The sequence below is a fragment of the Fundulus heteroclitus genome, chromosome 10, assembly GCF_011125445.2.
Source record: "Fundulus heteroclitus isolate FHET01 chromosome 10, MU-UCD_Fhet_4.1, whole genome shotgun sequence".
Lineage (NCBI taxonomy): Eukaryota > Metazoa > Chordata > Actinopteri > Cyprinodontiformes > Fundulidae > Fundulus > Fundulus heteroclitus.
Window position 1 is genome coordinate 14321256 of NC_046370.1, and position 22901 is coordinate 14344156.

The 22901-nt window shown below is 38.8% G+C and overlaps 1 protein-coding gene across 4 annotated transcripts in view; it reads right to left on the minus strand.

Annotated features, from left to right (window-relative positions):
* ttyh2 (tweety family member 2) overlaps window positions 1–22901 on the minus strand; it is an 87844-nt gene that overhangs the window by 29236 nt on the left and 35707 nt on the right. For all 4 annotated transcript variants that reach the window (XM_036142079.1, XM_012862833.3, XM_012862832.3 and 1 more), the window contains exons 3-5: window positions 21781–21892; window positions 12238–12458; window positions 3028–3123 (exon numbers count right to left, since the gene is read on the minus strand). In XM_036142079.1, coding sequence (XP_035997972.1) covers window positions 3028–3123; window positions 12238–12458; window positions 21781–21892 — 429 coding nt within the window. The remainder of the gene's footprint in view (window positions 1–3027; window positions 3124–12237; window positions 12459–21780; window positions 21893–22901) is intronic.

Sequence of the window (22901 nt, forward strand, 5' to 3'; positions counted from 1 at the left end):
GTCAAGTGTTTAAGTGGAATAACAATCCTCAGGAAGTTATATTGTAGATAACATCTATGGCCTAGCTCCCATCTCTCCACAGCTCCCCCAGTTCAATTTGTAGAGCAAAGCCACTGAGACGGCAACACTCTGAGATAGTTCAGCCTCCTGCTGGCAGCACTGAAAGGCAAACGGTCAAATAAGACGGGGCAAGCTGAGCTTTATTTGTACATGGATATGATCCAGGGCTTAGCTGCCTTGTACACAGGATATTTCCCATGGGAAGACACAGAAACCACACACCAAGCTCCTGTGATCTTCCCCAGTTTAAAGTGAATCATTACAAATTTTTACTCACCTCTTCGTCCTCTGCTGCTTATTATATATAATTAACAAATTTGATCACAATATGAGTGTGTTAGACTGCTACAGGAGATAACTTATTTGTCTTTTAAATCTTTTTCAGTTTTCAAGCTAGGCAAAGCAGTGAAAAGTCACGTTTTTATAGACAAGAAAAAAAAGTATTTGAGGCAATTGCATTTTAACTTTAAAGATGCATTGCCATGTTATTTGACTTTTTTTATTTATACGCAAGTAGCTCACTCTGGTTGCATACAACGTTTTTATGAAAGTTGATCATGTCCTGCTGGCATATTAGTTGTTATTTTGGTGTTTTATGCTTTGTTTTTGCTAATTTTGTTAGTAAATAAAGCTTTTGGTGTTTATTTGCAATGTTAATGTATGTACGTACGTACTGTGCATGCACAGCAGGGGTTAAAACAAGTTAGCAGCTAATGGCAGTTAGCATCTCCCAGCGAAACAATGCAGAATGGTCCAAAATCCAGTCAAAAAAAGCGCAAAAAATATGATTCCAAGAGGGAAAAGACTGGAATGTCGCTGGGAATACAGTATGACCGTTGGTGTTCACTGAAGCAGACGCTAAACCTACCGACTGTTCAGGTGTGACCGCAGAGTTGATTGACATGAGTAAATATTCTGATATGAGACTGTTAAAGTTTTTGTAGATTTGTTTATTTAACTAATAACAGTTGGTCTTTGATCATGCTATGCTGCCACTTAATTGCGAGGCATTGCAGCGGGTCAGGCGTGGTCCGGCATAATTTACAATTGATTTATAAATTAAGCAAACTGCCATTATGATAGTTCTGCGATACTGTCACTAGATGTTGCCACGTCTGTTCATAACTGTTTATCACGCCCGAGAGCAAATAAGTTTTTGGCTCAAAAGGACTATCAAAACACTATCAAGATAGAGGCTTGGTGTATACAACCTTATTTTATCATGATCAAATGGTTTTGGGTCTCTGTTTTTTACAAGCAATCTACAAAAACATATTTTTTTGCCAGATAACTTTCAAAATGTCCTGGTTTAACCCAGACTTCAGTCAAAACTGAATACGTCCTTGCTAAGTTGCATTGTTCAAAAATGTTTTGTCTGAATCCTTATAAACATGTCAATGTGTTTTCCATGAATAACCTTATTTAGCAAATGTGGTGGTTCAGACAATTTTGTAATAATCCAAAATTAATTGAAGGTTTCAGTTTTTATTGATTCAAAAAACATCAATTCTTTTTCTGCAAAAACAATTGCCATCTTTAGTCAGGTTTAGCCAATGGTTGTATTCAAGGCTGCTTTTGAGCAAAAGTCATTTCATTCTTGCCAACTCAAACTGAGCCTTAGAATCCATCAAGCAGGATTTGCATTCCTGATCAGAGGGCACTGACCAACCTTTCCTAATGGGGCTGCATTAAACCCCCTTTCACATTCATTTAAGTTTGCGCCATGTGATATATTATGTTTGTCTATTTCTTTTAATCCAGCACAGGGCCACTGCTGCTGATAACAATTTTACTTTATTATTTGGCTTGAGGTTTACTAGTTTGGTCCTATGGTTTATATAGTAAACTGTTATTGCATCTACTCTTCATATTTTCCTACCAGACGTGCTTTGGTGTAAAAAACTGAGAAATCAGGCTTAAAGACATACTATGCAACATTTTTCAGTTAATTAATGTGTTCCATACCGTTTTGGATGATTAAATGAGTCATTTCAGGTCGAACAAAGGTTTTCTCGGCCGCCCTGGGGGTCTGTGGGGGAAATACCGCACTTGCAATTGCAAGAGCTCACGGCCCGCACACACAGAAGTCTCGCTTTACGGAGAGAACTCCATGTGTTTTTGCCCTGCCATTCACTATATGCGCGCGCGAAAGCAACAACAAAGAACCGCGTGTTAACGTCAAATAAACATGCAAGTATATCGAGTTTTATTATTATTATTATTATTATTTTATTTTTTCTATGTTGGCGAGACGCTACCGCTCGCCAACATAATAATAATATTATTGACATTGAGGCGGCCTCAATGTCGAGGCCGCCTCGCTTGGCGCGAGGCGGCCTCGCGCCAAGCCGCGAGGCCGCCTCGCCAAGCCGCCTCGCCAAGCCGCCTCGCCAAGCCGCCTCGCCAAGCCGCCTCGCCAAGCCGCCTCGCCAAGCCGCCTCGCCAAGCCGCCTCGCGGCTTGGCGAGGCGGTGGCGGTAGCGTCTCGCCAACATAAAAAAATAATAATAATAAAAAAAATATATAATAATAATAATAATAATAAAACTGGCGAGGCGGTCGCGGCTTGGCGAGGCGGTCGCGGCTTGGCGAGGCGGTCGCGGCTTGGCGAGGCGGCGGTCGCGGCTTGGCGAGGCGGCGGCCGCCGCCTCGCCAAGATAGCGCTGCAGGAAGCTTGATGTTCATACCTTCACTGTGTTAGTCATTGTTTCTACTGCCGTTTTTTCCACTTTTCGTTGCGTTCGCCTGTCTGCTAAGCTAAAAACAACCGCGCCTGACTTGACGGAGAAACCAGAACAGCTGAGCATCATTACGACAGTGCACTTTTACTTTCGCCCTCTGGGGGGAGCCTCGCTGGAAAATCAACCCCGGTTGCATAGTATACCTTTAAATGGCAAAAATAAAAAAAATAAAAATAAAAAAGACTGACAGTGTTAATGTAACAGTTTTACAGTGCACATAGACTCACGTGGTAAGGAGCCAGCGGGACTGCTTGGCCAGGCCCAGGCAGGCGAGCAGGCAGATAATCAGGTCCAGGATGAGGAGCAGAAGGTAGGTTAGCCATCTTGAGACACAGACAGAAGTGAAAATTAAACTGTTGCCAGTGAATGAATGTTAATGTTACAGTATAAAGGGAATTTTCTAATAAGAAACAATAACTCATTATTGTATATATATATATATATATTAGCATATTTAGAAGCAAAAGAATATAAAACAAGCTAAAAAAGATGGTTACAACAGTCGCCCTTTGAAAGCCAAGTCATTGGTACTAATAGGTGCTTTGTCTTTGCACTTGATTTTAACCTCTGTTGGTAACTTCACATAAACCTGTCTGTATGAAAAGTACTATATTAATTCATTGTCTATTTCACGGGTTAGTTATGGAAATACATACAGTATATTCAGTATATTCTTATAATTAATTTAAAACTTGCGGAAAGTTGCACAAAATGTACAATAACATTTCAGATAATTAAAAGAATTCACTGCATGGAAACGCGGACAAATATTCAAACAGCTAACCCCACAAAATGGATGATTTCAGCTCCATTTCTACATAAAATTCAACGCATAACGTATAGATGCGAGAAACTGAACCTAATAACAACCAACCAAGGGATATTCCTTTCTGTTGCTCAATAAAACAGAAAGTAAACACATCACAGCTTTCCTCCAGCTGATCCGGTTCAGGCATTTATGACTATGTTAAACTACCAAGGTGTAGCTAGTATGTGGTCACCTCAACAGTATTACTGAGCTTGCTTACATACATGCATGGACGGATGGATGGATGCTTTATTTTTCCAACAGTGTATCCCCTAAATTTCGCTTGGACTGTAAAAGGATGAATTAAAGGTTGAAGGCCCCTGCATAAGACTCCAAATTAAAATACATAAATGTATTATTATAGCACTGAAAAAAAAAATCAATAGGTAAAGTAAGTAAAATTAATAAATGGAAAAAATTAAAACATATTAAAAACATAACTTTGAAAACAAGTTGCGTTTTTATCATATTACACAGACGAACGTGTGCTTATTCCCGGTTCATGTAAAGAGAACAGCAGAAATGGTTATTCAAGCAAGCAAATTTCAATCCACCTTGAACAGACAAAGAAACAGAAGCATGTACGATTAGACGTTCAAACACAGTATGGCAGAACAAAATTCATAGTTTGTTCAAACACATCTAATTTTCTCAGAAATCATTGTCTCTGGAGTCGCCAGGAACAAATCCAACCCAACAATTGCTCCACACAGTACCACTGAGCATACGCTCATTAACACTGGTGAGAATAATGCCCACAATGCATCAAATCAATTAGAAAGCAATTTAAAAAAAAAAGGAAAAGAAAAGCAAAGCTGGGAAAAACTTAGATTTTCTTTCTGGTCTGTAAGATAGTAAAAAAATGAAAGGTAGACCAAAAAGAGAGCATAACCATTAGTAGACGCGTGTAACACAGTAGTTGCCTGTTAATGTGTGTGTTTGAGGACCAGCTTTGTCTTCTTTAATGCAACCATCTGTGAACAGTATTCAAGCTGCAGCCGAACACAACGCAATCTGTCCAGCTGGTTAATTATGAATGGCTTTGAATCCATATGGCTGAATGTCCAGATGGACATAAAAGACTTTTCACTCCACCTGAGATCTATCAATCTATCCTACCTGCCAGCTGCTGCTGTCTATTTATTTCCACCAGGGTTTGTTTTCCTCCAATGCTCTCATCCTTCTTCAGCACGGTGTTGACGTTCTTTTCCGTCTTTGACTTACTTCCCACCGCCCCACACTCTCATTACTCAACAAAACCTCTGATTCTCTCATGCACAGGTTTTTATTTATTCCTCCCCCTCTCTGTTTAATCTTGCGCCCCATCTCCGTGTTTTTCCAGCCTCCCTTTTCTTTCGTACCCTTTTTCTTCTCTCCCTCACCTCCACCTCTTCACTGCTTCGCCCTCATCTAATCTCTTCCTTCGCTGACAGCGTGAAGCGCGGGAAGCTGATGCATCTACACGGGAGTCACTCCGGTGCCACCGTGTTTGCCTCTGTCATCCTTAATCCAATTAGTCAGACTGGGGAAGGCAGGGATACACGAGGGGGTGGAGAGGGTGCGTGTAAGCATCACAAAAATTGTTTTCCAAAGAACCTTTGGTAAAGGCGGGGGGGTGGGGGGGGGGAGCGGTGCAAAAAGTTGTAAACAAAAAAAGTTAATGATAGTGTGAAGCCTTTTTCACAGTTTGTCCTGTTACAACCAAACCTTCAATGCATTTCCAAGGGTTCTTATTGATAGATAGCCCTAAACACTCACTCTATACAGTTCTACTGTTCTTCAATTATGCATTACGTGTCGTCATGTCTGCTTTAACTTTCTGTTCTCTCTCTTCATAGTAGGTACACCTGGTCTGGCGTTCTGTTAACTGTGACATCATCCAGAGAAGACGGCTCACCCGCTATTACCATCTAATGTAGAACAGATTACTAGATCAATGTGTGCTTCTGTGCTTTTTTGTCTCTCTTGTTGTGTCTCTGCTCTGTCTTCTGTAACCCCCAGTCGGTCGAGGCAGATGACCGTTCATACTGATCCCGGTTCTGCTGGAGGTTTTCCTTCCCGTTAATGGGGAGTTTTTCTTCCCACTGTCACTTCATGCTTGCTCAGTATGAGGGATTGCAGCAAAGCCATGGACAATGCAGATGACTCTTCCTGTGTCTCTACGGTTCCCCAGGAGTGAATGCTGCTTGTCAGGACTTTGATGCAATCAACTGGTTTCCTTATATAGGAAATTTTTGACCAATCTGTATAATCTGAACCAATCTGTACAATATGATTGATTTGACTTTGTAAAGTGCCTTGAGATAACATGTTTCATGAATTGGCGCTTTATAAATAAAATTGAATTAAATTGAAAAACAGAATCCACTCCAAGCCAATGCCTTTAGAAGTCGCCTGATCAGTAAAAATGGGATAGATTAGATTGTAGAAGGATAAATCCATATGTTCTCTAAAGGCCTGAAAGGTTTTTTGAGAACATTAGTGAGAAAACTGCATCTTGAAGGACAAGAAATCCATCAGACAAGTCAAGGATAAAGATGTGGTGAAGTTTATAGTAGGGTTAGGCAGAAATCTCACCGAGCACTGTTCAATATGTGGTCGATCTTCAGTAACGAGTCAAGTTCTATATGGGTTTTTATGTTTTAAGTTGTTGAAATGGTCTAAAATATTGAAATTCTGAGGCGAGGATGTTCTGCAAGTATTATCATGAACCGCAGCAGCAGAGCACAGGTGAGTGGAAAAGATTTACCCAAGAGCTAACGATGAGCCAGAAAAAAGGTCATTTAGATTTTTTAAGCTTCTGCTCTCTTAAGTTAAACAGAATGTCTGGCTGCTAGCTTTTCCCATTTGGTCCATGTGTGAAAGGTTAGCTGCCTTCATGTGTTAATGTGCAGACTTTATGCTGAACCACAAATTATTTTTTGACACCCTATTTAAATAAAATGTATATCTGTAGATGGTATGAAAGTTGATTCAAAATCTAACAACAAATATTCCCAAACTACTCACACAATGGAACAAAACACATTGGTAATTTCAAAGTTTCCACCTATATTAATTAATTTGAATTTAATTTAATCTAAAAGGTTTAATAAACAAAAAGGTTTAACAAAATAAATTATTTCACCTTGGAGATCCACTATAACTGTTCTGAGACCCATTTGTGTTGTTTTCCAGTTCAGTCTCATTGTATTTGACATTCTGAATATACAGAGCGTCTCAGTTGTACAAACACTATTCTAATTGGAGTTATATATCTAATTTTCGAGGTTTCACCTTATACTGTGCAAGTTCAATCTTATTTTGAAGTGCGATATTTTGTTTCTAGTCTCTTTTTTGGGGTGTAAAAATGTAAACATTTTGTAAAGAATAAACACAGTATATATATATATATATATATATATATATATATATATATATATATATATATATATATATATATGCACACTGCACATTTCAGAATTCTATTATTAACCATATGTCACGCTCCCCCAACTTCATAATTATGCACCACTTTACATTGGTCAGTCACATAAAATCCCAATAAAATATATTAAAGTTTGTTATTGTAACATTACAAAATGTGAAAATGTCCGCTGGGTTTGAAGAATTGTGCAGTGTATGTCAAATATACAAAATAGCTACAAAGCAATTTAAATGGATTCCTGGAAATGCTGCTACCCATTAGTCCAGCTAAAAACACAATGAAAACACATGAAACTTTACATTTGTCTGGATGGAGTGTTAAAAACAAGCCCAATGAGAGCTTGTAGTGTCTCTGTCGGCACCAAGTTGTCCGTCTCTATTAGCCTAAGAATGCTTCATCTGTGACGCAGAAGATCATCTTACAAATCAATACAAACACACCAGCATATCTTCAGACTCCACAGAAAGGTCACTAGACCTGTGAAACAATCTGGTGTGTTCTAAAGATTTGGTTTGACCTGGAATAAAAAAAAAAAGATGTGTGGGGTGGAGTTTGATGTATTCAGAGCAGTCCTGTGGTTATATTTGGATACATGGGAGTACAGTATAGCTATAAAACTCAAAGAAGTGTTGCAAAGTTAGTGCTGCGTGGAACATCACAGTCATTGATTGGATGGATGGATGGATGGATGGATGGATGGATGAATGGATGGATGGATGGATGGATGGATCTTTCTATCATATGTCCCTACAGTTTGAAGGTGGGACTGCAAAGACAATAGCTGATTTGTGCTAGATGGACGTCACAACTAACCCAGTTCATGGTGATTTGACAAGTATATCGTATTGACCTTTAACTATTTATTTCTTGAATGTGTTTTTATGATACTGCACTGAGAAAAGCAACATCTTCAAAAATAAGACCGTGTTTCTGCATTTATTACCTTTGCATCTATTCACAATATTGCAGTGATTTATATGCTGAGGTGGGGAAAAAATCTGGAAAAAGGTAAAATTATACAGTCTGTTGCTATGGAAAACTGTCACTATGGAGTTGATGAAACACACAATGGAAGAACAAGCAGAAGGATAGCTGACTGGACATGTTGAAGAGCCTGTGATCCACGGAGATGATGAAAAGCTAACAACGGCTTTCCTCACTGTGTGCAACATTCAAACCTTCAAACTTTTTGTTTAACTGGATATCTTTTGGAAGGCTCAGATCTGGTGAGGTGATCATTCTGGGAAGCCTATTTCTAACAACTAATAAAAACATCAAGACATGACAAGTCGATTCTAAAGCATTATTGACATGAACTTTTTGCTTGAGCTGCTTTCTGTTTACTGTGTAAATCCCCTACTTCTGTGATACAATAGTTGGAAGAAATATACACTTTCTGTTTGACTTTTGATCTAATAGAATAATGTCAAACATCTATTAGAACCCCTTAAAATGCCCAAAATTACATGCAGTAATAGACCAAGACCAAGAGCATAATTGTGTAGAAAAAGAAAAGAATCCTTAGCTTCTCTACTAAAAATCTTCCTATTTCTTATTAAAAATCAGAAATATATACACTCACCGGCCACTTTATTAGGTACCCCATGCTAGTAACGGGTTGGACCCCCTTTTGCCTTCAGAACTGCCTCAATTCTTCGTGGCATAGATTCAACAAGGTGGTGGAAGCATTCCTCAGGGAGTTTGGTCCATATTGACATGATGGCATCACACAGTTGCCGCAGATTTGTCGGCTGCACATCCATGATGCGAATCTCCCGTTCCACCACATCCCAAAGATGCTCTATTGCATTGAGATCTGGTGACTGTGGAGGCCATTTGAGTACAGCGAACTCATTGTCATGTTCAAGAAACCAGTCTGAGATGATTCCAGCTTTATGACATGGCGCATTATCCTGCTGAAAGTAGCCATCATGGGTTGGGTACATTGTGGTCATAAAGGGATGGACATGGTCAGCAACAATACTCAGGTAGGCTGTGGCATTGCAACGATGCTCAATTGGTACCAAGGGGCCCAAAGAGTGCCAAGAAAATATTCCCCACACCATGACACCACCACCAGCCTGAACAGTTGATACAAGGCAGGATGGATCCATGCTTTCATGTTGTAGACGCCAAATTCTGACCCTACCATCCGACTGTCGCAGGAGAAATCGAGACTCATCAGACCAGGCAACATTTTTCCAATCTTCTATTGTCCAATTTCGATGAGCTTGTGCAAATTGTAGCCTCAGTTTCCTGTTCTTAGCTGAAAGGAGTGGCACCCGATGTGGTCTTCTGCTGCTGTAGCCCATCTGCCTCAAAGTTCGACGTACTGTGCATTCAGAGATGCTCTTCTGCCCACCTTGGTTGTAACGGGTGGTTATTTGAGTCACTGTTGCCCTTCTATCAGCTTGAACCAGTCTGGCCATTCTCCTCTGACCTCTGGCATCAACAAGGCATTTCCGCCCACAGAACTGCCGCTCACTGGATGTTTTTTCTTTTTCGGACCATTCTCTGTAAACCCTAGAGATGGTTGTGCGTGAAAATCCCAGTAGATTAGCAGTTTCTGAAATACTCAGACCAGCCCTTCTGGCACCAACAATCATGCCACGTTCAAAGTCACTCAAATCACCTTTCTTCCCCATACTGATGCTCGATTTGAACTGCAGGAGATTCTCTTGACCATGTCTACATGCCTAAATGCACTGAGTTGCCGCCATGTGATTGGCTGCTTAGAAATTAAGTGTTAACGAGCAGTTGGACAGGTGTACCTAATAAAGTGGCCGGTGAGTGTATTTCCTCTAATAACCCCTCAATATACAGGACTGTCTCAGAAAATTAGAATATTATGATAAAGTTCTTTATTTTCTGTAATGCAATTAAAAAACATGAAATGTCATACATTCTGGATTCATTACAAATCAACTGAAATATCGCAAGCCTTTTATTGTTTTAATATAGCTGATTATGGCGTACAGCTGAAGAAAACTCAAAAATCCTATCTCAAAATATTTAGAATATTTCCTCAGACCAAGTAAAAAAAAAATTATAACAGCAAAACAAAATCAAACATTTGAAAATGTCCATTAATGCACTCAGTACTTGGTTGGGAATCCTTTTGCACAGATTACTGCATCAATGCGGCGTGGCATGGAGGCAATCAGCCTGTGGCATTGCTGAGGTGTTATGGATGCCCAGGATACTTCAATAGCGGCCTTTAGCTCATTTGCATTGTTGGGTCTGGTGTCTTTCAGCTTCTTCTTCACAATACCCCACAAATTCTCTATGGGGTTCAGGTCAGGGGAATTGGCAGGCCAATCAAGGACAGTAATGCCATGGTCAGTACACCAGTTACTGTGAGAATCTTATGTCGTCTCTTAACCACTACCATACTTGTGATTTAGTTTACTGAACCAAGCTGAGTGTTTTTCAAGGCTCAGGAAACCCTGCAGTGTTTCGAGTTAATTAGACGATTCAAGTGATTAGTTGAATAGCCTACTAGTATACTTTTTCACGATATTCTAATATTTTGAGATAGGATATTTAAGTTTCTTAAGCTGTAAGCCATAATCAGCGATATTAAAACAATAAAAGACTTGTGATATTTCAGTTGATTTGTAATGAATCGAGAATGTATGACATTTCATGTTTTTTAATTGCATTACAGAAAATAAAGAACTTTATCACAATATTCTAATTTTCTGAGACAGTCCTGTAATGCTGTGCAGCCTCCAGAGGCCACCTGTTTAGTCAACATTTTCACCAACACTGTACATGACCCTGAGCACATCATCACTACAGGGAAACACGGTGGTGGCAGCATTATTCTGGGGGAAGGTTTTACTACAGCAAGCACAAGGAATCCCTGTTTTGTTTCTCACCTGTTCCCTAGGTTGGTCTATCTCATGCTGCCAGACAGGATTTATTTAAGTTATTTTAGGATTTGAGGATTCTGAAGGCTCACACATTCTGAAAACTGAGAAATGAAATAGACTATTGGGCTATAATTTGTTCAGCATTTCAGTTTATGGCTGACTGAGTCGTAGGTCAAAGCTAAGTAACCTAACAAACCTAAACAATCCTTTGACGGTTGTCAGAACTGAATTGCAGTTGAGAGAAAAAAAAATGCAAAAGTCCTTACAAAAACTGTTCAGAAATCCTGAACAAGTACTGATCAGGTCTAAAGAAAAACTCCCTCATGGATGCAAACCATTTGTGCTTTTTTTAGTTGATATGTTTGACGCATGCAAGGATGGCTAAAGACCTCAAATAATTCAAGTTAGAGCCACTTTTTACACAAGTGGGTGATGCATACATGTAAAGTCATGTTTTGTCCAACGCCAAGTGATATATCCAGGTCATAACATGCTGGACTGAACTCCCTACACATTAATTAGATATATCGTCATGTGGTTGAATTGCTCAGGGTTTGGAGCTATAAAAATAGACTTGATATCATATGGTGGAGCATATTTGCTTCTCCAAAAAAACCAAATGACCATATCTAGATTTAATGTTCATAAATATGCCATACTTCATTCCTGGTCTGCAGGGAGTTTGACTCATGCTTGGAAGTCTCCTCACATAAATTTCGCAAAGCTCATGCAGCTTAGACATCTCCGTATGAAGATGCAGATCGCTACTGCCTGAGCACAAATAGCTGCATCCTGAAACCGTTCTGCTGTAATGGCCTGAATTTTCAAACCGCACACTCAAATTTTGCCCCCCCCCGCATAAATTTGCGTCCACAACAACTTAGTGTAATATTCATGAAAAGGAGCTGAATTTTAAATTTCAAGGAATACACACTTTCTGAATATATGCTCTCTGTTGTGGAAAAGGTGACGCGTTATCAGGTGTAACTTTTCATCTTAGAGCCAGTAAATGTTAATGCATTTTATTGGGGTTTGATTTGGGATGTGATACAACAACACAAATGCAGATGCCTGTGTAGAACCTCAATCATCCGAGGCATGGCAACTGCAGTGCCGACCTGAGAAGTGGAATCATTTAAGGCAGCAGTTTCCTTCCACTGAACATTTATCCACTGCTATGTGTTAGTCTATGAAATCCCAATAAAATACCATAAAGTTTGTGGTTTTGATGTGCCTAAATGTAGAAAACTACAGGGTCTATGAAACCCTTTGCAAGCCACGCCCTCCACTTACTGAGCCGGACTTGTATCCTTGCCTATTTCCTCACCTGTAGTACTCTATATTTGCAGTCTGATCAGCGGCGGTCGCCAGGTCCACTTTAGCCTGGTCCCAGTCAGGAATCCCCAGCAACTGTTTGATCACGTTGTCCGCCATCTGCTGCATGAACTGCAGAGTCTGCACGTAGTCGCCCCGCGTGGCGAAAATCTCATCCAACCTCGCCAGGTGCTGGTGCAGACCAGTCCTCATGTTGCCCATGGTGCCTGTCACCTGAAGAAGAGACGCTCAATTAGCTTAGCAAAATAAAATAAAGTGTTTCCTCAATGATTTGGGAAGAAGATTGAACCGTAATCCATAAAAAATGAATAGATGTAATACAGTGATGGCCTTAACTTTTTGGACCAACTGTAAAGATGAAAGTACATGCAGGCCATAAAATTTGATTTTTCACTAAAAAGCAAACAATAATTTAATTTAGTTCTTTTACTTTTGTATATAATACTAAACTATAAATTTAATATTTTTTAACAGAAGAACCAAGGGGGTATATATTTTTTAATTGACCTGTAATTCATGTTAGAGCCAAAAGGTAAACGAAGATCTCACAATCTTAAAATTTCTGACATTTTTGCATCAGTTGTTAGAGACTATTCTCAGCAACAAGAACAGGAAATTGTTCACTCTTGCTTCAAAAATAGCTGCTGAAACGTATCAACTGCAGGGAAATTTGAACTCTGGTTCAAAAATGGCACAGCACAAACTCCTTCCCAGGGCCACGAATGGCCCATGGGCCACAGTTTGGTCACCCATGATATAAATTTTTATTTTTCGCTCCAAATGAACTGTTCTCCGGGACACGGTTTCCTTGCAGAGAGGACACATTTCTAAATATAGACTTGTCTGCTTATTGTAGCAATGCATTCAACCAGCCAATGAATAGCTGTTCCTCTGAGGCCAGTCACACTTGGAAGTAAGTACCTTTTGAGATAAAGCTAAAGGTGTACGAACTGTGATTTTCGTTCTGGCCAATGAGATGCTTCGGAATGTACTTTTAGCTTTAATAATCAGAAAAAAAATTGACATCAAAATGAATATAATTTTTATTAATGTGCTCTTCCATGAGCACATTAATGTGCTCATGGAAGAGTGCTCTGCCATTTGTATGCTTCTATGAGGCAGTAATTTTACTAAATCTAAAGTTTTTTTTAAACCATGTTAACATTTGTTAAAGTTTACAAGATATGCTGGGTGCAAGCTAAACTATATTATTGGATAGTTCCTTATAGTATTAGAAATATCCAAAGTACATAAATAGATAAAGTAAGAATTATAAACAAAAAAGAAAAAAGAAAGGTTTTTTTCTGTGTTTGCAGTGGGGACGATACTGAAGAGATGCAATATCGAGCATGTGTCTATTTTAAATTTTCAGAGAGCATATAAGGTGAGGTAGTGACAATGAAACATTTTTTTGTTTTTGTTTTTTTTAACAAGCTAGACATTTTATTTATGAGTTTCAGTCTGTAATATTAAAACATCTGATCCATTCCATGAGCGGACACCATGATCCTCCAAAGCGACTAACAAAAAAAAAAGATCAGACATTTAGTGTGAAGAGTTACAGACCAAATCATCCCACATATCGGTGCAAATATTTCCTGTGTAAACACTAAAACTCATCTACTTGTGTTTAAATGCTCCATGCTTTGCTCAGAGGGAGTCGTTGGTGGGAAAATGGCACTCACGGAGACATCCTGCTATTTGACAATTAAAAAGCAACCCTTTAGCTATGGGTGCCAACGCATATTGCTTTTGTGTTTGCCAGCGACATGGTTCTCTGAAGCTGAGGCGAGGAGAGGTTGGAAGGAAGTAATTAGCTGGGGTGTGGATTCAAATAGACCACACTTCATGAAAATAAAATAACAGAAAGACGAAGGAAAAGAAGGAGTTATTCACGGTTGACCGGTCACTGACTGACAAGCTTCCACAAATATGTTTTCGAAATCCTTGTTTGTTTTGGTCTTTTTCATAATGTATTTCAGTTTTTCAAACAGGGGTATCATTAAAATATACATGTTAAACTTTTTTTTTTTTTTTACAAAAATGTGAATGAATGAAATCAGTAACTATATTTTATATAAATAAAATGACAACACCATCCGGCTAAAGTGCACTATGGTTACATAGTAGGGATAACAACTAGGGATAATGAGATAATATGCAATTTAAAAAAATATCAGTTTTTCATTCATAGTTTAACAAAAAATGGCAAGGCAAAATTTTATAGTATTTCTTGTCATTCGAACAATCAAATAGTTCTTATAATTGCTGACAATTAATTTGCATGTTTACATTTTGGATAGTTAATTTTTGGTGTTTAGCTCATAGTCACTGATGTTGGATGTCTCCCTTGCCATCACTCAAATATTTAGCTCCCCCCACCAATCCTCTATCAGATTCCAGTAAAGACTTTATTTGCGCCACTGGAACACCTCAATATAACTTCTAATCCAAAGACACATGTTTGCAAAATAAAAGGAATACTTTTAATCTAAACCTACTTTTGGTGTGTATAATATTGATCTTAGCTTTATTTTACACAAGGAGGCCGATGTTCCACTCAGGCACAACACATGCTGAGTTTTAGCTGATTCTCTGATAATATACCTGTTTTGGACTTCAGCGTTTCCTAAGAATAAACAAACCTGGCCTTTAACTTGCTGCAGACATTCTGACAACTCATGTCTGGACCAAGGTATGTAAGACCTGGATGACTGACAGCCTTTTATTAAAGGAAAATGTCTTGAAAAGAGTTTCTGATCTAAAAATAATAAATTACAAAGTTGACCGCAGACGATCGGCTGAGCTATGTTTATGCATGCGAGTCTGCCCAGTTCTGGGGATCTGAGTTATCCAATGAATTAATAGTTAATTAATTGAGGAATTATTTAGTAGAATAGGCATATTAAAACACATTAGATCAGCAGCCCCTGCTCACCACTTACTGACTCAGTATGGGTTCTTCACTGGCTGTTGTAATATCTAAGCAGATAAATATGGACACATAAGAAAAAATATATATTGTTGAATAAAACACCCAGAATAGTGTCACTGAGGCCTAAAACATTATTCTTCCCTGCATGTAGGCTAATGTTAAGATAATGTGTGATGTAATACAATAAGAAACACATTTAAGACACTCTTTTCGAATAAAATCTTTAATTTCAGGCTCAGGGCACCTAAGTAAATCAATAAATAAAACGACAAACCAAGGTACAGCTGTCATCGTTTTCAAGGTGTGGAGCTCTGTAGACCCGGGGGATGAAGATCGCAGATACAGAAATGAAGGCATGTATCTGATCCCTGCTGCTTGTGCGAGAATGAGAATTTTATCTAAACGCTTAGGGAACCGGCCAATCCAACTAATCTCTGCTCTCGGTCTGGGTCTAATCCTCACTGTGTAAGTGATGTGCACTGATCATAAAGATAGGATTCTTAACCCAGTCTTTATCACACTTTGATGTTTTTTAGGCCATGGAGAAGCTCTCTTTGCCTGTTGTATTTTCTAAACAAACACCTTGTAGTTCAATTTAAAGATTTTTTTTAATTGGAAGATGTTCATTTCTACACACCAGAGTGAGAAAAGATCAACATACAAGAAAAAGTGACAAAATATTGAGGAAACTAAACATTGCTTTAGGCTTGAAATAAAAAGTGACAGTGTATTGCAACATTTTAAATTCAGATGTTGCTTCGGATTATGTGATTGAATATGGATATACAGGTTTTATCTAAAGTGTTGAATAACATGAGTAGGTATTGTGTCACATTTATTATTGTTTAGTCCCCTAAAATTTTGCCTTGTGTACTTCTTCAAAAGCTTAATACTTTATTTTGTCATACGACAACTGGACACAATAAAATTTTAAATAAATTTGAACTAAATCTAGATTTTTTTAAGCCTGTAAAAATACTAGTTGTATTAATAATAGCAGTATTAAGTTCCACCTATTGCTGAACATTAAATTAACTTTATTTCTCCTGAAAAATCCTTTTTGTTTTTCTTTTACTTGTCTCAACAACTATATAGCTTATGTTGGGTCCTTCTCAATCAGTTAACTTTAAGAAGGCATTCTTACATATATAAAGTAGCTGCTTTTCTCTGGCATGTTCATTGACCAAAAATTATTAAAAAAACAAAAAGAAAAGTTAAGGGCCTGCAAGGGACCAGTCAATCTGAAAATTGGCTGATGCAAATAACCTTCTCAGGAATCAGCATGACATCAGTTATGAGTTGAGCAATTTCTAACTCAGGTGTTTATAAAAAAGTTTCCCTTTAACAATCAGTAAATCAGACAGGATGTAGTTTTAGTAACTCAAAATAAATTGGCGCCAATTTAAGAGCACCTCGGTTATGTTTTACTTTAGTTTTTATTTTTTATCTAGATGATAACATGGTAATTGAGCTTCTTAAAAATTGTATGTCCTAGATGGCGTCCAGTTTGGAATTACATTTTCTTTGGATCTAGTTATGTTTTCTATCATACATTTCCATTAAGTTGTAATGGAGTGTATAAATAACTCACACAGAAAGAAAAATCCATCGAGCAAAGCCTATGCTGCGCATGATCCCTGCCTTTTGTCAAAGTTAATAAACCTGTGTAGATAAAGTTCTCAATCCGGAATTCAAAAAGAGAGGCCCTCCTCCTGCTATGGCTCACACATGAAAAATGCAATTTGCTGTACAGTTCAGTAGACGTGGTGACATCAGCAGGAAAAATATGATGCAAGCTGAGGTGTAAATCAAAACCTAGGCTGTAGGTAACTGCAGCAGGACTCCAGTTACCACCTTGCATTGGCTGTAAATCCAGTGTTACCATCTACTCCATACTGATTAGTCTAATTGTCCAAAATGGAAAGCTAAATCACCTAACCAAGTCATATCTTGTAATCCCAGTAAAGATAAAGAGTTTAACATTATCTGCCCCCCCCCCCCCCCCTAAAAAAAAAACTATTCCTGAGACTATGCATGTGCAAAACTATGCAGGCCAACATCTTGTTAGTGTTTGCATTCAAACATTCAGGGAATGACCCAGTCATCAACCCAGTCCACTCGGTGATTACTTACACCCATCTTTAAACAACAGAGCTATTATAATTGTGGCCAAACTCCTCAAGCATCACATCAATCCGGTTTCAGGACAGAGAAAGCATTCCGACTTTTCCAGATTTAACATCCCTGTTTAGAGAGACGTGAGCGAAGGATTTCTTTAAATCACATTCTCAGATAGACACATCATAAGCATTTATTCCAGACCGTAACTAATCACCGTCTCAACTCAGACACTCAGCAGCCTTCCTTCCTTTTTTTCTGTCCTCCTCCGTGAGCTAACTCTCTTCAACCCTCTGTAGGAGCTGGGCTAAAAGGCATTTGTGTGGGCCAGAAAGGAGTTTGGACCTCATTGTCGAAAGATTTCAATACAGATTTCAGTTGCCGACTCTGCCAATCAGGCGTTCTGGCATTGCTTCTTGTTCTTCCAAATCAAAGGGCTTTGTCTCCTGGGATCATGGTTGATTAGGTGGGGGGAAACTGGGAGCTGTGTGCGGCACACTGGGCTCTTTGTCCCGCTCAGGAATTAGACTCCTTAACAGTCTATAGATGCATGCAACAAACTCACTCATGCACGCACACACATTGGACTAAGCGCTTATGTGCACGTGAAAAATAAAAGCCGCCATGTCTTATAATGTGTTTGCACAAGTTCACAAATCCCAGAAGATCTATGCGGTAATGATTTCTCTCTTCTTGCTTTTGTGGCGCTAAGGGGAAAAAAAGGGAGGCGGGGTCTAGAAATTTAAATGCAGACATCCAGTACCAACGCCTGCCTATAATGCAGGCTTAACATGCAGTTATGTGAAAGAAATGGAGTAAATCATTGGCTACAGCTTGTTAATGCCCATAAAGTGAGAACTAATCCCTAATGCATCAGCCCAACTTGCCGAGGACGTTTTCACTTTTAATATTTATAAACGGCCGGGAAGATGGGGACTACATGCACTCTAATAAAATCCTAGATCCCTTCTCCTCGCCATCGCTGTCAAATGTCCCAACATGACACAAAATAGTGGCAAAGTGAGCGCGCCATGGGCTCTTTACTCTCACAGCAAAGTGTTTATTACCAAGGCCCCTTTGAGTCGCAGCACTGAGTAGCTCTCACAGCAGCACATTAATCTCCATTAACACAGATGGAGACTTAATCCCTGCTCTTCGACAGCTAGAGGGCCCAGGGTCAATGCCCAGGAAGATACATTTGCAGAATAGCTGCTGGTTAAAGACTACCAAAAGAAGAGAAGCACCATCAAAGTTACTTTCCCCCCACTTTAAAAACAGAATACATATGCAGTACATAGCAAAGGTTTTAGACCCCAATACAAGTTTTTGAGTAATAAGTCCCGAAACGCATGCCATGCATTTCCATTCAGCCCCAGTTACTGCGATTCCTCTAAATAAAATCCACAGCAACAAATAGCCTTGAGCAATGTGCACGTATGTATAGTTTAATTATAGCTCAGGAAAAGATGTGGAGATTCCTGGCTTAAGGGAATGGATCAGTCAGCAAAACAACTGTTTCTGCAGCATGTCATCCTGATAACACCATCCACACAGACAAAGTGGTGGCACATCGTCCCGTAGAGATGTTTTTCTTCAGCAGGGGATAAGGGGCTGGTCAGTGTTGATGGGGAGATGGATGAAGCTAAATACTGGGTAATCTTAGAAGTAAACTGGCTAGAGGCTGCAAAACACTGGATAATGGGTCAACCCAGTCAAGGTCCAAACCTAAATCCAATGGAGAGTCTGAGACAAGATTTGAAGACTGACATTCACAGACAACCTCCACCCGATCTCACTGAGCATGGGTCAATTCACACACAACAATAAGCAGACATGTCAATCTCAGGATGAGCAGTAACTGCACTAAAACATGGTTCCACAAACTATTAAATAAGGCAAGCTGAATACGAATGCATGTTCTTATTAAAATGTAAGCCATGTATCATTTCCCTTCCGCGTCACAATTATGCACAACTTGGTGTTTGGTCCGTTACGTGAAATCCAAAAATACACTGAAGATCATAGCAATTCAGTGGATATGAATATGCACTTCAGCAAGGGGCTCTGTACTTTTAACTCACTGACAATGTAGAAAAAGAGAGTCTTGGTTCTGCTGCTTTAATTTTTTTTATTGTTCAAGCCTCGTCGCAGATGTCTCGGGGTTTCTGATCACACTGCTGCCCATGAGACCGGGTCCTGTGTCAGGAGCAGATTAATTAATCTAAAAAAGCACAAGGGCAAGGAAATGTCAATATCCATGTCCACATTTAGTCTCACATGAATCACTCTGAAGTTAAAAGAATGAAGAGGAACCGGAAATGTAATATGACCAGCCTCTTTCTGAGGATAGTCCCACTCAGGATAAAAAAAAATAAAAAATTGAAGACAAAGGAGCTAGACGTGACACATTTTGCTCATGCTGTGGTGGGCAAGTTCCCGCCTCGCAAGGAAAAAGCTTTGAACATCTTATATAGATGTATTCAAACTATATCATTCTGATATTTTAAGCTCTTCTCAGATTGCTAAATAATTATCAGTTCAAACTGGAAAGTTATTTACTGAGTGTACGTTCCTAATTATTTCAGTTATAGTGTAGGTACCATAGTTGACAAACCTTAGCTTTGTGCAGTTAATTGGGCTATTTAAACACATAAAATAGTCAGAAAAAAAGCTGTGAGACCTCTGACAACTCTTTGTCAGTCTTCTGCTTCAGGCTGATATCTGGATTAAAGTGAGATTAACAGTGTGTTTACCGAGCCCAATGTGCAAAGATAACTCCTGACATTTTCAAAGTTAAAATGATTAAGGTAAATTTAAAGCAACGGGAAAGAAGATAATGGCACATCTACATGGTGCACAGAGCACACAATCAAATCCTGCATACCAAAAATCATCCTTTTTTTAAACCAAGAATTGTCTAAGTTTTAACAAATAGGATCCTATTTTATAACAGCCATTCACTCCTGAGTAGAACATCATTTTAATGCTGCTAGAGAGAGTGCTGTGATCAAAGTCCATCATTTAAAAAAACATTCTTTAGTTGCGTAGCGTCACTGAGTTCAGCCCAAATTTAACACACCCACTCGTGTGTTTGCTCATTTGAATGTGTTTATGCATAACGGTGTGCAGCAGGTTTGTAAAGCGAAATTTAAGGAGCTGGAAGCACCACAAGTACCCCGGCTGAGATGGTCAACTACCTGAGTTGTTTGAAAAAAAAACAAAAACAGATGGTTGCAAAACATTTAAATAGACAGTACAGGCAAATTACCAAAACAGTTATATCTATCTATTATATATATATATATATATATATATATATATATATATATATATATATATATATATATATATATATAGATAGATAGATAGATAGATAGATAGATAGATAGATAGATAGATAGATAGATAGATAGATAGATAGATAATCTACAGATATACAGGATTTTCATAGCCTATAGCAATTTATTGGATAGCTGGCTATTTTAATTTGACTTCTTATACTTTTTTTCACCTAAAGGCTACTTTATGTGAAATAGAAAATACTGTTGCAGCTTGCTTGAGATAGGTAGTACTTTACAATTGAATAGACACACAGGGTTATTTTATTGTATATAGATGGCATTGAAGTTAATGTTGCGTTGGACTGGGAAATGGGAATCAGTATCAGCAAATGCAATGACTAGCATAAAAATCCTGATTGGGGCACGCCACATAGTTTACTCTTCTTTAAAGCTGGTTTTTGCCTTCCTTGCCCAAATTTCATCTGATTTTTACCACTTTTGGGTACTAATTAAATAATGTATTTCAAATAGTAACCCAGAGAATTTGAACTGGATTAAACCATGTAATATTAAAGGAATCAAACTTTTTATCTTTTATTTATTTATTTATTTTTATTCACATCAAGCATTACTATACAGACAACAGGAGGACGGCTTTTCAGCTCTGAGAGCTATCAGCTCAGAACACCTTTGATTAAAAATAGATCCTAGAAATATTAGCTGGAAACAGCACTGTAAGAAAAATATATCTTAGTCAAAAGCTGCTTTAAAGGAACAACTACCACGTCATTAGTTAGAAACTTTGTAGCTGTAACCTTCACTTAGACGTCTGAGTGATGGCAGGGTAAAAATAGCACGTCGTGCACACAAGCCGAGTAGGAGTGAGTGCAATGCTTTGTTTTCCGCTGAGGCCACAGTGGCCGGAGGAGAGCTTTTTGTGTGTTGAGAGGCTGTCAATTTGTGCACAGCAGTTCAAAGCTATAAAAAGACCATAAAAAAAAAAAACATTTAAAGGCATACTAAGTTGAGTCGGTTGAGATTTCCTCTTTGCTCAGGTGTGTGTATTGGAATGTCTGAACTAAACGTACTGAATACAGCCTAAAACACATCCGGAGGTTTCCGTCTCTTCTGGGTCAGGCCTGAAGCTCTTTAACCCGTTCGTCACGAGGCAGCACTGTAAGAGAATCGGCGCTGAGCTTACCAGACTGTCCACACCACCCAGGGTGTGGTTGGCATTGTACAGGGAGTAGGTCAGCTGGTACACGCCGTCATTGGTCTCACTGTTGCCATAGAAACCCACGCCCACCGAGATGCTGCAGGGAACAGAGGGGAAGGACAGGTAAGTTAATGAGCGGAGCAGGGCACTACAGCTGTTCATAATGTATATCTTCTATATCCACAAGGGCTGTTGTCTTGAAGTATGAAGGTTGTGGGTGCAAATCTCGGTCTGAGGTCCTTCTGCATGGAGTTTGATGTCTGGTTACTACAGCTTCCTCCATCGTTAAAGCCATTCATGTTAGGTTAAGTGGTCTCTGATTGCCCTTAGGTGTGAGTCTGTATGTGCATGGGTGTTAGTCCCATGTCTCTGTATTGTCCTGTGATGAACATTTTGATTTGTTTTACCTATGAGAACCTTATCATTTATTGACATAATTTCAAGCAAATATCATACTTACGCCAGATTTTATGTAAGACCTTCAAAAATATGAAAACCGTTTGTGTTGCTGTGTTAACAACACCCTCCAATCCTAAAATTAGACAATTTGCCTGCATGCTTTTAAATTACTTCAGCAAAAATGTGGTTATAATACAGTTAAAAGGGTAAAGAGCTGTTGTACACAGTGACACACAGTGGGACGTCACTTCTGTTCCTAATACAGACAATTGATAGCAGCAGCAGGAAGGCCCTGACCACTTTTCATCTTTTTTTCTCTCCTAACCAATTTTGTCTGGCATTTTCCAGTTCCACCGCTCACATCATGGACAGATAAAAAAACAACAACAAAAAAACAGAATCGTATTACATTTTCAAACATTAGATGATATGAAGACACTACAAAAGCTCCGGTGTTTCTTTATCTATTGATTCCAACAAACTATGAAACCCCTGGCAAAAACAAATTGTCCTAGATACTGTAGAACTGCAGCTGGTCTCTCGCTTTTTAAGTTATTGTGCTGTCTACTGCGAGAGACTTGTCAGAAATTATTTGGAACTCTGAATGAACTGCATATTTGGCAAATTATCACTATGAAGTGACAAATCACCAAATAAAAAAACAATTTGTTAAGGCTAGCACTAGAAGGATGGCTCCCAACCACAAA